The sequence below is a fragment of the Anabrus simplex genome, chromosome 1, assembly GCF_040414725.1.
Source record: "Anabrus simplex isolate iqAnaSimp1 chromosome 1, ASM4041472v1, whole genome shotgun sequence".
Classification (NCBI taxonomy): domain Eukaryota; kingdom Metazoa; phylum Arthropoda; class Insecta; order Orthoptera; family Tettigoniidae; genus Anabrus; species Anabrus simplex.
This window is the reverse complement of record NC_090265.1, coordinates 726235595-726252596: the sequence shown is the minus strand read 5'-3', so window position 1 is coordinate 726252596 and position 17002 is coordinate 726235595. Positions and strand designations below refer to the sequence as shown.

The following is a 17002-nucleotide window of genomic DNA, read 5'->3' as shown; positions in this document are numbered from 1 at the left end:
AACAACAACAACAACAACAAATATGTTGCCAGAGATCTTTTACATGCCAGTGACTGCCAGATATAAACCCACAATCTTGGAAGCCAGAGTCGTGGCGATAATTGTTTAAAAAGGAAGTAAAACTGGGTAACCCAGTGCTATTCACAGGGAAAATGGACTGTGAAGGTATCAGCACAAAATGCCATGTGCATGATACTTCGATCAGGAGATAAGTACGGCGTGTTGGTTTCCCACTTTGCATTATGTGCGCATACCTTTTGCCTTCTTGGGTTTAAATGATGGCTTTCTTTTTTGTAAGCCTATGAAAGAAGTGTCTCTTGGAAGTCCACCTTTTCAGTACCTAATTTTATTTATCAGAAATAAATAGCTATGCTATCCTTAACATTAGACACTAGACGCGCAGCCTTGGCCTCGGCTGCATCAACATACTCCAACACCTAGGCTGTGAGCAGCAAAGTGTGGACGACAAGTGGACAACTCCCTACCACAACCGGAATTTCTATTACTATACATAACATTCAGTCATAGGAAGAACTTTCTCTAGAAGTCCCCTCTTTCACTTTGTCCACAGGAAGCACAAAAGTCAAGTCCACTTATTTTGACTTTAAACAGCCACAGTTACGGCCTCAAGTGACAACACTTTCATTCCAAGAAGAAACAAGTTTTAAGAACATACTGTAAATACAAGTGAACCTAAATGTTCACAAATATGAACTCTCATATATGATCTTTGTTATTTTATTCACTATAATATTTTATGACTCAACATATCTTATTTCCACCCAAGTGCTCATTTTATCTTAATAAGTGTGATTATGTGATTTTTTAAAATGTTATAAGCCTTTGTTATGTAATATCCTTAAGCTTAGCCTTAAGTCATTTCTACTTCCTCAATTTTAACCTAAATGTTACGGATAGCATGGCTGATGATGCCTATGTTATAGGCGTAACATGTAATTTCATTTTTGGTTTCTAAGAAATCAAAAAATAATGTATTGAAAAGGCGGACTTCCAAGAGAGACTTCTTCCATAAGCTTATACGAAGTTTAATACAGACCCCAGTATGAAGTTTATAACTTCATTTTTTGTTGGGTAGTATAAGTACAGTCATCACTCATCACTATCCAACACCAAATCCATTTAAAAAATCACAAAAATTCAAAGAAAAATACCAGTTAATACAGCACTTCGTGCTACAGAATGACCATGAACTAATGATAACTCGGAAGTCGAAAACAGGTGTCCTCTTGCCACTCCTTATGGCTTACGCCCCTCAAGTGATGTGGCCAATCTTGGAGACCACTGTTGCTCATCTGGTATTATATCTCTGCACAGATGCCATTTATGCATTCCAGAGCAGTCTAAGTTATCTGTAATAATCCAATGTGGTTGTTTTTCCTTTGACTTTGAGGAGTCCCTCCCACCCCCCACCCCCTCTTCAATTAGGATCAGTTGTCATCTCCACAAATATATATTATGTGTTGTCAGCAAGAATATCGTGAATAATGGGTTCATTTTAACCAACAAGGACAATTTTACGTTAAGGATAGATTTTTTAAAAGTGTATTTTAAATGTAACATTAAGAAACAGATGGTGTTTCTGTTGTGGACGTGAAGAAGGAAGAACAGAGAAGACTAGAAGCATTTGAGACGTGGATTTGGAGGTGAATAGGAGTGAGGTGGGAAGAGAGAATAACAAACAAGGAAGTGCTGAAGAGAGAAGCATGCTAGCTTTGATTGCTATTTCTTTTTTTTGCTATTTGCTTTACGTCGCACTGACACAGATAGGTCTTATGGTGACGATGGGATAGGAAAGGCCTAGGAGTTGGAAGGAAGCGGCCGTGGCCTTAATTATGGTACAGCCCCGGCATTTGCCTGGTGTGAAAATGGGAAACCACGGAAAACCATCTTCAAGGCTGCCGACAGTGGGACTCGAACCCACTATCTCCCGATTACTGGATACTGGCCGCACTTCAGCGACTGCAGCTATCGAGCTCGGTAGCTTTGATTGGAAAATGAAAGCGAAGTTGGATAGGGCATAATCTAAGACATAATTCCTGATTACAAGTAGTGATGGAAGGGATGGTAAAAAGGAAACAAGGAAGGGGAAGAAGGATATGCCACTATAGAAAGGAAGGATATGCAGAGATAAAGAACAGAGCACAAGACAGAGAGATATGGAGGTCACAGTCACGATTAAACATATGGGTTAGTTCTTATATGTAAGCATCTTCTTTTACAATCTGCTTTTATGTTGAACCGTCAAAAGTGGATTTCGAACCCTTCAAACCCACTGTCTCCCGAATGCAAGCTCATAGCTTCATGCCCCTAACCGTGTGGCCAATTTGCTCACTGCTTTTAATTGCAGTGATCTCTGCTTATGGTCCAGTGCAACGATCCGGCCTAATGGAAAACTGGGAATGTGTTGTAGTGAAAACCACCCCATTCCCTGGCTGAACGCTGTACATTGTCTCCTCTTACTTGCCCTGCTCTCCCCCCGGACGAAGTGAAAGTATGGCTGGCAGACTTCTGAGAAAGTAGCTCAAATCAATTTCATAGCAAAACAAAATGACACTGGTATCATGTGCAGTGATATCAATGTAAGCCAATATAAGCCTGCTTTTACGTTGAACCGTCACATATAAGCCTGGGCCTCAGATGATTCAGGATATATTAATCCTATCCTTACCCATGTCGATGTGGAAGCCTGCTTTCTTTTAGAGGTAACCAATTAATTTAACCTTCGTCAACTTCGCAGTTTTTCAACACGAGGTAATAACTTCCGCGACCTTGCTTTCATGTCTGGAAAAGTCACTAATTCTCACATCAAACAGTTCGGGGAAATCAACTTATCATCAGTGGTAACTTTGGCATCGGAATTTTGCAACATCTTGAAATCGATGGATACGAAGAAGTCGTGGTCCAGATCACACTCCAGAAATTGTTACGTGAGTGTGCTGAGGAGCTGGCAACCCCACTAGTCAAGATAATCAACTGGTCTCTTTGTACTGGCAAGTTCCTGTCCGAATAGAAGAAAGGATATGTTATTCCAGTCTTCAATAAAGATGACAGATCTTTGTCAATTGCAGATCAGTAGTTCATCTTGCACTCATTTTCAAAGTAGCAGAAAGAGTCGTTTACATAGCATCAGTCAGTGGTTTAATTAATATTAACCAGCGTAGTTTTGTCCAGAAACGCTCAACAACCACCAATTTTGCAGTGTACTCCCACTTCATAGCTAGCACACTGGACAATTGCAAGCAGGTTGATACCATGGGTACATGGGCTTTTCCAAAGCTTTTGACTCTGTGCAGCATAATGATTTTCGGGCTAAGTTGTCAATATACGGCATTTATGGAAGCCTGCTTGAACGGTTTAAGTGCTATCTTTATGACAAAAGGTATTCAATAAAATTCAAGGGTCTCATTTCTCATCCTTATCGGCCTGTGTCTGGAGTTTCATAAGGTTCAGTACTGGGACCTTTGTGTTTTCTTCTATTTGTTAATGATCTGCCATCACAAATCCATTCGAGCAACTATGAAAAGTTGAGTGACTGAATTATTACAGTCTGATATAAATAATCTGGTTCATGGTGTGGGTTACTGTAGTCACATCCTAGTTTGTGAACCATGGGCAACAGCTGAGTGGCCTAGTAAGCGGTCCTGAGAGTAGGTATACCAGTTGCTATAGAATGGGAGTGGGCATCTCGGACATATTCTGAGTCATGGCCCTCCTTGTGCTCAGGCGGCTAGGACTATACAATCCACCACTGGTCCCTAACCTGTTAGAGGAGTGATCCTCACTTGGACTATGTGTAAGTAGGGTAGCATCCTGCTTCATGAATTTACCGAGCTCAGAACATTTTAAGCAAGCCTCGGACCTATGGGAGTAATGGAGTCCCACTCTCATTTGACAGATGAGGGACTACTTGGAAACAACTTGACGAATGAAATGGAATTCGATGGGGAGCTATCAAGATGAATGGGGCTTATGGAAGAAAGAAAGTAGAACTGGCTGTGTCAGCAAAGAGGACGAATCTGGATGTACTAGGAGCAAGTGATATTCGGATAAGGGGAGATTACGAGGAAGAGATAGGAGATTATAAAGTGTACATGACAGGTGTTAAAAAGTGAAGGGCAGAGTATCAGGTAGGACTATTTATCAGGAATACTATTGCATGCAACATAGTTTCTGTTAGGCATGTAAATGAGCGGATGATATGGGTAGGTATGGCAGTTCAGGAATTAGGACGAGAATTGTCTCAGTGTTTTCACCATGTGAGGGTGCAGATGAGGATGAAGTTGACAAGTTTTAAAAGCATTGAGTGACATTGTAGTCAGCGTCAACAGCAAGGATAGGATAGTGCTAATGGGCGATTTCAATGCAAGAGTTGGAAATAGAAGTGAAAGATACGAAAGGGTGATTAGTAAATGTGGGGAAGGTATGGAAGCTAATGAGAATGGTAAGCATTTGCTGGACATCTGTGCTAGTGTGGGTTTAGGGGTTACCAATACATTCTTCAAGCATAAGGCTATTCACCGCACCACACGGGAGGGTAGCGGTACCAGATCCATAATAGACTACAGTATATCTTAATCGACTTCGAATTCAGGAAGTCTGTTATGAATGTACAGGTTTTTCGGGGATTTTTTGATGATACAGACCACTATCTGATCTATAGTATTGGGTAGGACTGTTTATCAAGAATAGCCATATGCCATTTCATTACTGTTGCATGCAACATAGTTTGTTAGAGAAAGTGAAATCTGTCTGCAAATGTATAAGGGTAGAAAATCTCCAGGACGAGGAAATTGGACAGAAATACATGGATATGATCAGTGAGAGGTTTTGAACAGTGGACAGTAAGCAGGTTCAGGATATAGAAAGAGAATGGGTGGCGTACGGGGATGCTGTCGTGGAAACAGCCAGGGAATGGCTAGGAACGACTGTGTGTAAAGATGGGAAAAAGCGAACATCTCGGTGGAATGATGAAGTGAGAGCAGCTTGTAAATGTAAAAAGAAGGCTTATTAGAAATGGCTCCAAACAAGGGCTGATGCAGACAGGGAATTGTACATAGATGAAAGAAACAGAGCGAAACAAATAGTTGTTGAATCCAAGAAGAAGTCGAAAGATTTTGGTAATAACCTGAAAAGGCTAGGTCAAGCAGCAGGGGAAACCTTTCTGAACAGTAATAAAGAATCTTAGGAAGGGAGGGGGAAAAGGAAATAAACAGTGTTTTGGTTAATTCAGGTGAAGACATAATAGATCCCAAGGAATCACTGAACAGGTGGAGGCAATATTTTGAAAATCTTCTCAACGTAAAGAGAAATCTTCCTGGTGGTGTTGTGAACAACCAAGCTCATGGGGAGGAAGGAAATGATTTTGGTGAAATTACGCTTGAATAAGTGGAATGGATGATAATGAAACTCCATTGTCAGAAAGCATTGAAAGCATCTAATTAAACCTGAAATGGAGAAGTATAGCAGAAAGGCAGGGATGAAATGACTTTGTAGAGTAGTAAGATTAGCATGGAATATTGGTAAGGTACCTTCAGATTGGACAAAAGCAGTAATTGCAACTATCTATTAAGAAGCACGGGAATACGAAGGATTGCAATAACTATCGAGGTATCTCATTGATTAGTATACCGGGCAAAGTATTCACAGGCATGTTGGAAGAGAGGGTGCGATCAGTGGCTGAGAGGAAGTTGGATGATATCCATTGTGGTTTCAGACCACAGAGAGGCTGTCGGGATCAGATTTTCAGTATGTGGCAGGTAAGTGAAAACTGTTACGAGAGGAATAGACACTTGTGTTTATACGGAAAGCATATGACAGGGTACCAAGGGAAAAGATGTTCGCCATACTGAGGGACAATGGAATTAAGGGTAGATTATTAAAATCAATGAAAGACATTTATGTTGACAATTGGCCTTCAGTGAGAATTGGTGGTAGAATGAGTTCTTGGTTCAGGGTACTTACAGGGGTTGGATAAGGCTGTAATCTTTCACCTTTGCTGTTCATAATTTACATCTGCTGAAAGGTATAAAGTGGCACAGAGGGATTCAGTTAGGTGGAAAAGTAGTAAGCAGTCTGGCCTACGCTGACGACTGTGCCAAAAGCCATATCTTTGAACTTGAAAATAGGTGCAATGAGTGTGGTATGAAAATTAGACTCTTGAAGACTAAATTGATGTCAGTAAGAAATTCAACCGAATTGAATCTCAGATTGGTGATACAAAGCTGGAACAGGTAGATAGTTTTAAGTATTTAGGTTGTGTGTTCTCCCAGGATGGTAATATAGTAAGTGAGATTGAATCAAGGTGTAGTAAAGCTAATGCAGTGAGCTTGCAGTTGCAATAAACAGTATTCTGTAAGAAGGAAGTCGGCTCCCGGACGAAACTATCTTTACATCGGTGTGTTTTCAGACCAACTTTGCTTTACAGGAGTGAAAGCTGGGTGGACTCAGGATATCTTATTCATAAGTTAGAAGTAACAGACACATAAGTAGCGAGAATGATTGCTGGTACAAACAGGTGGGAACAATGACAGGAGGGTACTTGGAACGAGGAGATATAGGCTAAGTTAGGAATTAACTCAATGGATGAAGCTGTACGCATAAACCGGCTTCGGTGGTGGGGTCATGTGAGATGAATGAAGGAGAATAGGTTACCTAGGAGAATGGAAAGTTAGAGGAGTAGGGAGAGACCAAGACGACGATGATTAGACTCAGTTTCTAACGATTTAAAGATAAGAGGTATAGAACTAAATGAGGCCACAGCACTAGTTGCAAATAGAGGATTGTTGCACCTTTTGTAAATTCACAGATGCTTGCAGACTGAACGCTGGAAGGCATAACAGTCTATAATGATGCATGTAATGTATGATATAAATAATGTTAGTGATTGGTCCAAAAAGTGGTATTTAACCCTGAATATGTCTGGTCCTGCGATGTAGGGAGCAACGCATCCACCTGTCACCCGGCGGCCCCGTGTCTATTCCCGGCCGGGTCAGGGGTCCTCTGGCTTGGGGACTGAGTGTTTGTGTCATCTTTAACGTTCCTTTCCTCACATTCAACACTTTACACTTCCACAATTACACTCGCACGCAGGTTCCTCTCATATGTTGAAAGTAGTGGCAAAAGATCTGCAGGCGTCGACGCACGAACAAATGTAAAAAAATAAAAAAGAACCAAAAATACCCCTAAATATTTCAAAGTACAGTTCAATATCCTTAAAGACAAAATTGCATGTTAATCTGTTCATTTATCATATAAAGGGTCAAGAAGTGAAGCGCACTAAAATTAATGATCTTGTTATTCTTTTTAGTAATCAAAATGGTTTATTTTTCAATGAGCTTGTATTAAATATCGTTAATGAGGTATTTAAAACATTAGGCTTCCTCAAAATAAATTGTGCTCATTGAAAACCCTGTATTTCTTGCTTATACGGTCTAGTCTAGAGTACTGCTCTAAAGTGTAGATCCCTTTACAGCAATACTTAGAGCCTTAGAGGAAGTAAATGAAAATTAAATCCTACAACCTGTTTTCCAGTCATTACCGGGTCTTGCGGTGAGGATAAGAATTGTGCCGGCTGCAGAAGCCTGTTGCACTCCTTTGGGGCAATGATTAATAAATGACAGATGAAATGAAATGATATTGGACAGTGTTGCTGAAATGAAATATGACAGGGAAAACCAGAGTACCCAGAGAAAAACCTGTCCTGCCTGTGCTTTGTCCAGCACAAATCTCGCATGGAGTGGCCGGGATTTGAACCACGGAACCCAGAGGTGAGAGGTCAACACGCTGCTGCCTGAGCCACAGAGACCTTAGAGCAAGTGCAGATCAGATTCTCAAAATGGCTCATTACCGTAAAATGTGTTTGGGTATCAAGCTGTCGATAGGTTATGATCTGTTTTGTACAAAGATACATATTGAGTCTCCTAGATCTAGGCACAGGTATGTTGATGCACATTGCATACACAAATGTATCAGCAATTTCCTTGATTGTCCTCATTTTCTCCAGTCGCTTCAATTCATGTTCCTTCTCACAACACCCAACAGGCTGTCGCCTTTCACTTACCCAGGTGCAGAAGTGAATCACACAGGAACTCTTGGTTTATACAGGCCCTAAGATTTCTGAATGAAATTATCGGGATGGTGGACGTATTTCCACTTGTCAGCTTCGTAGACATCTTATGGACACCTCATAGACAGAGAGTTCCTTGTATCCTGTTCTACATATTTGGCAACTGGAAGTTATATTTCCTTTTTTTTTTAAATCTGTCGTTCATTTCAAATATATAAACACTTTTTTCTGTTTCCATGTTCTTGCTTGCTTGTTGTTTTAAGGAGCCTAACATCGAAGATCACCGGCCCCCATGTTCTTGTGTTTTGTAAATATGTATACAGTATATTGTATATTGCTTAGTAGTGATAGTAAGTTGCTGTTAATATTGTTATTATTTGAATTGATTATATCATCTGTAACTTCAGAAGTAATAACTCTGTTGATGATAAATAAACAAATCAAATCAAACATAAGCATTTTGATCACTCTAGAACCACGAGTGCGCTATAGTGGCGGATTCTTGGTAATGTGATATTCATTTTCTAGTGTGGTGCACCGATCGTCCATAGATGTATGTGATTCATTTCCCCCAGCTATTTTAAGTTGTTGATTTCTAAAAGGGAAAACTGATGAATGTTTTGGAAAATTTAGAAATTTACCTTACACAAAAATGTATATCTGAATCAAGTTTAAATGAGAAAAGTACAGAAGATAACCCACTGTTTAGGCTAGCATATAATCATTTAAGGAACAAAAAGAATAAGAAAAGAAGAAAAACTTGAAGATCCTAAATTTGTGTAGTGTTCTCATTCAGTTCAACCAAAATTGTATGTATTGATCATTTTTATAATATTTCATAAGTTCTCTTTACTCTTTGATATGATGTATTGGGACACAATACTCCTTCAAATTGTAAAACAAAAGATTGTCATATTGTGTTATTCTTTGATCTAACCACTGATGAAGGGAATGGTTGAGATTTCCCGAAACATGTATGGTTTAATTAATAATGTTTCTTTCATTTAATGAGTGTATTGATCAAGGCGGATTTAAATAAACTATTATAAATAGTTATATTATACATTCAGACCAGTCAATACGGACCAAACACAATATTAACCTATCATGGTTAAGTTTATTAACAAAGCTGTGGTCATGTGTGGTGTTTTCATCGATATTCAGTATTCATTGTGCAGTAGAACCGGCATCACGATAATGACTACGAGACTTTGAAAGTGCTTGTAGACAGTGTTTTAAATGGTGATTTTGGCAATAATGACATTTTCAAAAATGAATCCAAGTTCGTGAGTAGTTACTCAAGTGCGTAGGGCATTGAAGAAAGTGAGAGTGAAAGTGCTGTTCCAGATCCTTCCAAATGCGCACAGCCAGTGACACAGAAGTACCTTAGTAATTGGAAATTGGGGAGTAAAGACAATAATCCTCATATATATCCATATTGTGGATACAGTGATGTTTCAGAAAAACTTACGAAAAATTTGGAGTAAGTAGTGCACCGTCCAAAGTTGTAATAGTTTAGAGTAGTGATGGGAGAATTCGAGACCAAAATGTCGAAGAAATTAATTCTTACAAGTTCTCGAGATATGTCAAGTCCTGATAAAAGTATTCAAACACTTTTGCTCGAGGTATTCACTAATGATAATCCCAAAGCGAGACCATAATGGTCTCTCTTTATGCAGTATCCGAGAACAGTGAGGATAGTAGGTAACTGTACGTAACTCAGAACTATCTCTGTATTCATGATGGTGGTAAAGAGGATAATGCACATCATATGAGTATTTACCTAAGATGTATTCGAATGCTTCTCTCAGACGGAAGAATGAGAAGTTCTCGAATAGAATCTTACTGATTGAGCTTATATGCCAGTATCAAGTTGTAATGATGGTTATAGATCACTATCTGAAAGCAAATAACACACAATCTGATTTTTTGCTTTCTTTATACTTGCTATAAGAAGAAATCAAATGCTTATATTTAATTTTTTCGGAATTTGCTTTACGTCGCACCGACATGCATAAGTGTTATGGCGACAGTGGTATATGAAACAGCTAGGAGTGTGAATGAAGTGGTCGTGGCCTTAATTAAGATACAGCCCCAGCATTTTCCTGGTGTGAATATGAGAAACCACAGGAAACCATCTTCAGGCCTGCCCACATGGAGATTTGAACCCACTCTTTCCCGAATGCACACTAACAGCTTTGTGCCCCGACGTTTCTCTCGGAGAAATAAAATGCTAGTTAACACAATTGATATGTAATATATACATAATATATGAATGAAAGTACACAGTAGAGTAGGTGTAATAAGAGAATTAAGAGAGGGATTGAGAGAATGAAAGTACACATTTCGATAACAACTAATGGTATAATGTCAATCTATAAAAAATAGCTGCAATTTAAAATTTCTTATATGTTTATGAAATAATACATAGACCATACAAGGCTAGCCTTTATTAAAGCACTTCCTGGACACTTATTCTTCTTGATGTCCAGAGTTCGCTTGCATTTTAGTTGCTCGAGGTATGTAAGATTCGAGAACTTGGTTTCAAACGCTAGTTTCGATTCATAAATGTTCTCGGATTTATAGTAATCGGTTCTGGAAAGTATTTGATTCTGCCCATCACTAGTTTAGAGTACACATATCCACTCTTTTTGAAAGTATTTCAAATGAAACATTTGTACCACAGCCAACAGTCATTCAAGCAATGAAGTATGGATAAATCATAACTTTCAGTGGCATGAATGCAAAATTTGAATTAATTATCTTCGTTAGTGTTTTATGCCTGGTTTTTTATGTATGGCCAAACTGGCAGCAGCCAAATTAAATCTGATTCCACAGTCAATAATATTGTAATTTATTGTGACTTGAATGGGATAAGGCTATTTTAAGACCAGGGGTGTTTTTTCATGGTACGATAGATAATTGTATGGATAGCTGATAACCTTCTCACTCCAGCAGTCATGCAGGAGTGATACCATGTTGCTGGTGGACCACTGTTGTAGTCATATGTTGTTTGACTTTTCTGTGCTTCACTACGGTAGACTGCGGGAGAGGTTCGAACCTTCATGATTTCTAGCAGTTGTCCTGTCACCAGATGTCGGGGGCAGTAAGGATATGAACGATCTTCTTGCTCGTCACTTGCTGCTTAGTTGCTGCTCCCCGCTGATGTATTAGTGCTTCTATACGGAGTTTTAAATCATTCTGGTACTGCATTCCACATTGCAGGAGAAACTGTATACTGCAGAGGAAGGTAGCGACTTTAAAAAGATGAAGACAGGAAGGATTTAGCTCTGCCAGTGCCGTGTTAAAAGACAAAAGGAAGATGGGAAGCTGAAAATTACTAAAAAGTACACAATATTTGACTGGACTGTGTTTCAATCTGTCGTGTCCTATAACATGAAGAGATGTGAATGAGAAAGGGGGCAGGGCCAGCTAGCCTAGGCCCACTATCATTTTGCCAGAGTGAAAAGGTTAAATGTTCTTGGCAATCGAGGTGAGATCATCTGCTGAAGATAGTCATTTAGTGTACATGCAGTGTACGCGTCTGGTTTATTTTGTAACACAGAAATCTCTGGACAGTTTTCTTATGAAACGACTAATCATTGCTATCTGTTCTGTTGCAGGTACATTCAGCCAGCCACCTCGTTTGCGTCCTACTCGAGCGGAACGCATAAAGGCCTCACGGTACCAGCCTGTTATCTCTTCAAGTCAGAAACAAGTTTGAACAATGGGATATACAGTACTTTGTTCTTTTAGGGGTGGAGGGAATTGAGTCCCACTCCTGCTCAGTTGAGCTGTTGCAGGCAAAATGATTTGTCTCTTAACTGCACATTATAATATTAGAAACTGTTTTACTTATTTTTGTTATTGTGAAACAGTAACCACAATGTACAACAAAAGCCCTGAAAGTAGGACTGTTCTTGGGAGTTTAACTCAAATCTTCTACTCCCTGGACCGGGACTCTAGGATAGTTGACAGTTGTGAGGTTCACATTCAGTAAATTTGCTGTATAGATTAGATTAATTAATTTTTTCTGGCAAGATTGGGGCCATCTCTTCCATCTGACTATCTTATGAGATACAATGTATATACAACAATATTTAACCAGAAATAAAAATGACTTACAGCTATTAACTTAACGGTATAGCAGAACAAATTATGAAGTGAATGATGATGATGATGATTGCAAAGTAGTTAAAGATCTACAATGAATATTAACTTATAACAACTCAATCCTTACTACAGTGGAAGCCCGGTTAAATACGGTCTGATTTACCATGAATTCAGATTGAATGCAGTACAAAGCATGCCACAAAAAACAAAATCAATAAAATTCTTTTTTTCTTTTACTGCAAAGAGGGATTTTGCATAATGCTCTATAACAGTTACAGAATCCATGATAAACACAACTTGAAGGATGACTGCATCGGGTTATAAAAACTATGTGCCTCTCTATTCACAGAAATGATGGGGTGTGAACAATTAGTCAAGCTTTTCTGTACACATGGGAAAGTTAAGATGACCTTCCCCCTCAACAACTTGAACTTGTTTACCTGCACCCATGCTCACAAAACAAGTGACTGTGTTGGTTTTTAGTTTTTGTCAGACAATCTCCTAGTTTAATCTTGAGTTAAGTGCAGGTGCTGTGATGTCACACACACACACACACACACACACACACACACACACACACACAAAAAGAGCGAAATGGCCTTGCAATTACGGGTGCATAGCTGTGAGCTTACATTCGGGAGGTAGTGGGTTTGAACCCCACTGTCGTCAGCCCTGAAGATGATTTTCCATGGTTTCCCATTTTCACACTGGGCTGTACCTTAATTAAGCCCATGGTTGCTTCCTTCCCACTCCTAGACCTTTTGTATCCCATCATAACCATGAAACCTATCTATGTCAGTGTGACATAAAGCAATGTACAAAAAGAAAAGAAAAATTTACTCTGTGAATGATAAATTGAACGTAACATTGGCCTTCATTGATCTGGAGGAGGCGTATGAGAAAGTGCCTAGGCAAGAGTTATGGAAGGGGGTTGATGACCTAGCTGTTGGGCCCCTTTAAACAACAAACATCATCATCATCAGAGTTATGGAGAAGTATGATAAGTAAAGGCCTGCCAGAAAAGTACTTGAGAGTGTGTGATGGCATAAGTCAGGAGCATTGTAGGTACAACGAAGGAATTCCCAGTGAGGGTAGGGCTACACCAGGCATCTGCTCTCAGCCCATATTTCTTCGATCTGGTAGTGGATGTGCTAGTTGAAGATTTGAAGAAGGCAGCGCCATGGAGAGTGAAGTTTGCCGATGATGTTGTAGTCTGTGAACCGACCCAAGAGAAACTTCAAGACAAGCTGCATGAAGAACTACTAATCCTGGCCAGGAAGTTTAAATATCTGGTTTCATACTACAAAGTGATGGAGGATTAGCTAAATAGTGGATGGAGGAACTGGAAGAAATTGAGTGGAGTACTGTGTGATAAGAAGGTCAGCTGCAGGATGAAAGGAAAGTTCTACAAATCTGTCATAAGACCTGCAGAAACTTGGCCGACCACAAAAGCCCAAGAGAGGAAGATGGAAGTGGGAGAAATGAAAATTTTAATGTAGATAAGTGGAATTACAAGAAAGGATAGAATAAAAAATGATTACATCAGAGGATCAGTGAAAGTGGAACCCATAGGAAAGAAGGTTCAAGAAAGTAGGCTAAGATAATATGGGTGTTTACAAAGAAGAGGGGAAATCTGGAGGAGAGGAAGACCAAAAATGAAATGGAAGGACAAAGTAGAAGGGGATGTAAGGGTACTGTAAAAGGTTGGAAGAGGGAAGAAGCATTGGATAAACATTTATGGAAGAGAATAATGCAACAAACTGACACTGACCCTATGTGATAGTTGGAGGAGGAGGAAGAAGAGGAGTAGTAGTGGTGGTGTGAAGAATGGAATGTTGAGTGTGTGTATTTTAGGTACAGTGTCTTTCATAACATGTAGCCTACTATTTTTTTTTCAATCTTCTGTCGCTATAGGTTTAGCTATAACGCAAGGTAAAGAAGGTCCCCGGACAAGCTTCTACTGCGCTTATTAGCTGTAGATAATCAAATAGAGTTCTATTTTTTTGAATTTGTGTTTAGTAGAATAGCAAAGCATTTATTTATTGTTCCGGAGGTTCTTCAAGAGGTTGGTTTATTTCTATCCTTGCCTGTTCCCATATTCCTTCCATGCCATGGCAGGTCTTGTGTTGAGTTTTAATAAGCTGTGTGCATGTCTGGTTCTAGCATTGATGCTGCTTAGGATGTCCTGTTACAGAGCCGATTATAATCCATATACGTATGTACATACTGTATATATAAAAAGCAGAATGTCTGTCCGTTCCATATATAAATCAATTCCATTCTACCGATCTGAACCTAATTTTATATACTCTACTTTTAGGACCCTGTGGGTAATCCCATGTGCTAGAAGTTTCAATAGCCCTCTCCATTCCCTAGTTTTAGGCCCTTTGGCTCATTAACATAGGCTAATTTAGGCGAAATATCAAATTTATTGTGCAAGGATGAGACAAAGCTCATTTCAAGCCTCACGACATGAAGAACAAAACTAGGCAAGTCCTTACGGGACACCAAAAACCACTTGTTAAGGCCCTAAAATTAACACTTTTTAGGATATTGGCACCACACTACCCGCTGTACGAATCTGATAAAGAAATGACCAGCCATAACCATGATATCAGCTCAAGGATTCTACAGTAGAATAAGGTCTGGTGTTCGAACTAGGCATGTGCGTGAGAGTACGCAGTGCCATGGAGAGATTCTGCTACACGTATGACTGTCTGGAAAAAAGCACTGTGGGGGTAAGTGGAAGGAGGGTGGCATATAAAAATTGTGTCGAGTCCATAGGTTTCAGAGTCGCTGAGATGAACAGTGACATTCTTGCATGTTGTTTAAATACAAGTTCAGCCACGTCGGCACGGGGTTGAGAAGGGTTGAGAAAAAGAAGATATCCATAATAACAGAGATGACGGATGAATGTGTGTGTTCCAGCATAACTCTCAACCAAACATAGCATGCACATGACTTACTATCTGAAAAAATTACTGTGGGGGGCAGGACTCCCCTAACACTGTGACACTCTGGATGCTATTTAAGTCATACTTCAGGCCCAGTCGGAATGGAGGTTGAGAAGGAGTGAAAATAATGTTCAAAATAGCCAAGATTATGAATGTATGTGCTATATTTCAGCATACCTCTCAACTAAAATTGGTGCACAGATGACTTACTATACTATCTGGAAAAAAAATATGTGGGGCAAGACACCCCTGGCATCCGTGTTGGAGGGGATGACATTAAAAATATTAAAAAATGGCTAATGTTACTATGTATTCCATAGTTTTCAGGATCACTTAGATGAATACTGACACTCCAAATGCCACCGGCAAGAGGGTTGAGAAGGTGTGATAAAGAAAATGTCCAAAATATCAGAGATTATGAATTTATTCAGAACAATTTGCAACCAAACTCGGTATGCATATAAATTACTCTCTCAAAAAGGTACTGTAGGGATAAAACACCCATAAATGAGGGGTGGCATGTAAAATAATAAAAAAAAACAGCCAATATTAGTGTCAAATGCACACTTCTCAGGGTCACTGAGATTACAGTATCGTTTAAGTCCCAGTTTAGCACTCATTGTCATTATGATTCAGAAAGGGTGGGGAAAGAAATGTCCAAATTGACTGAGATTAGTGTTGATTACATAGGTTTTGGGGTCCCTCAACTGATCGGTGACAGTCCCAGTGACACTTTGAATCATGTACATCATATCTATAATGCGATGCGTAAATACATTACATTATAACTTATTTTTATTATTTGTTTAAAAGGGTCAGCTACTTTCCAGACAATTTGGGCTGCAAAGCTAAATAATCTCAAACTGAAACATAAAGTTATACACATAACAATAGGTATTTCTAAAATCAACATCACAGTTAAGGAAAAAAGCCTTCGCAGACGACCTTACACTCCTGGGACCAGTGTGGAGGAAGCTATCCTTCAACTATCCTCTCTCGACCACATAGCAGCTAAAGTAGGGTTGAAGATCGCCATCAACAAAACACAGTTTATCACCAACATCAGATCATCATCATCATCATCATTTCCCTTTATCCAGCTGTAGCCGGGTAGGGGCAAATATGGTTCCTCTCCACTTTCTTCGGTCTTTCCACCACTCCTCCTCCAACACTGTGTCCCAGTCCAGGTTTCTTTCTATAATGCTGCGTTGGATGGTATCCTTCCATCTCAATCGTGGTCGTCCACGGCCTCTCCTTCCTTGGATTTGCATTTCCATCACCTTTTTTGGCATTCTTTCGTCGCTCATTCGCTTTATGTGCCCAAACCATCTTAGTCGGCTCTTCTCTATTCTATCATTCATTTTTTCCACTCCAATTTCTTCCCGGATTTTCTCATTCCTTATTTTGTCTCGTCTACTCTTCTGTATCATACTCCTCAAGAATTTCATTTCGGCTGCCTGTATTTGACTCTCATCCTTCTTTGTCATTGTCCAAGTTTCTGCTCCGTAAGTTGTTATGGGTTCGTAATAACTCTTGTACATAGTATCCTTTGCTTCCATTGGCACATCTTTGTCCCATAACATATTTCTTACACTATCATAGAAACAACTTCCAGCTTGAATCCTTTTACTAATCTCAGCATCCAGTCGAGCATTCTCCATTAATTCACTCCCCAGGTATTTAAACGTTTCCACTACTTCCAGGGGCTTGTCTGCAAGTCTAATCTGACCTTTCCCTTCTTTCTCCCCTTTCGTCATAACAAGAGTTTTACTCTTTTCTACACTTATTTTCAATCCACATTCTTCAATCTTCCCATTCACCACATTCAACTGTTCTTGAACCTTCCTGT

General features: G+C 39.5%; 2 protein-coding genes across 4 annotated transcripts in view; one reads left to right on the top strand and one right to left on the bottom strand.

Moving 5' to 3' along the window:
• The window catches only part of LOC136857422 (protein artemis), a 149381-nt gene extending 137045 nt beyond the window's left edge, over window positions 1-12336 (top strand). For both annotated transcript variants that reach the window (XM_067136073.2, XM_067136074.2), the window contains exon 12: window positions 11710-12336. In XM_067136073.2, coding sequence (XP_066992174.2) covers window positions 11710-11810 — 101 coding nt within the window. In that variant the 3' untranslated portion in view covers window positions 11811-12336. The remainder of the gene's footprint in view (window positions 1-11709) is intronic.
• LOC136857423 (peptidoglycan-recognition protein SC2) overlaps window positions 1-17002 on the bottom strand; it is a 95555-nt gene that overhangs the window by 4972 nt on the left and 73581 nt on the right. The gene's annotated exons all lie outside the window — the stretch shown is intronic.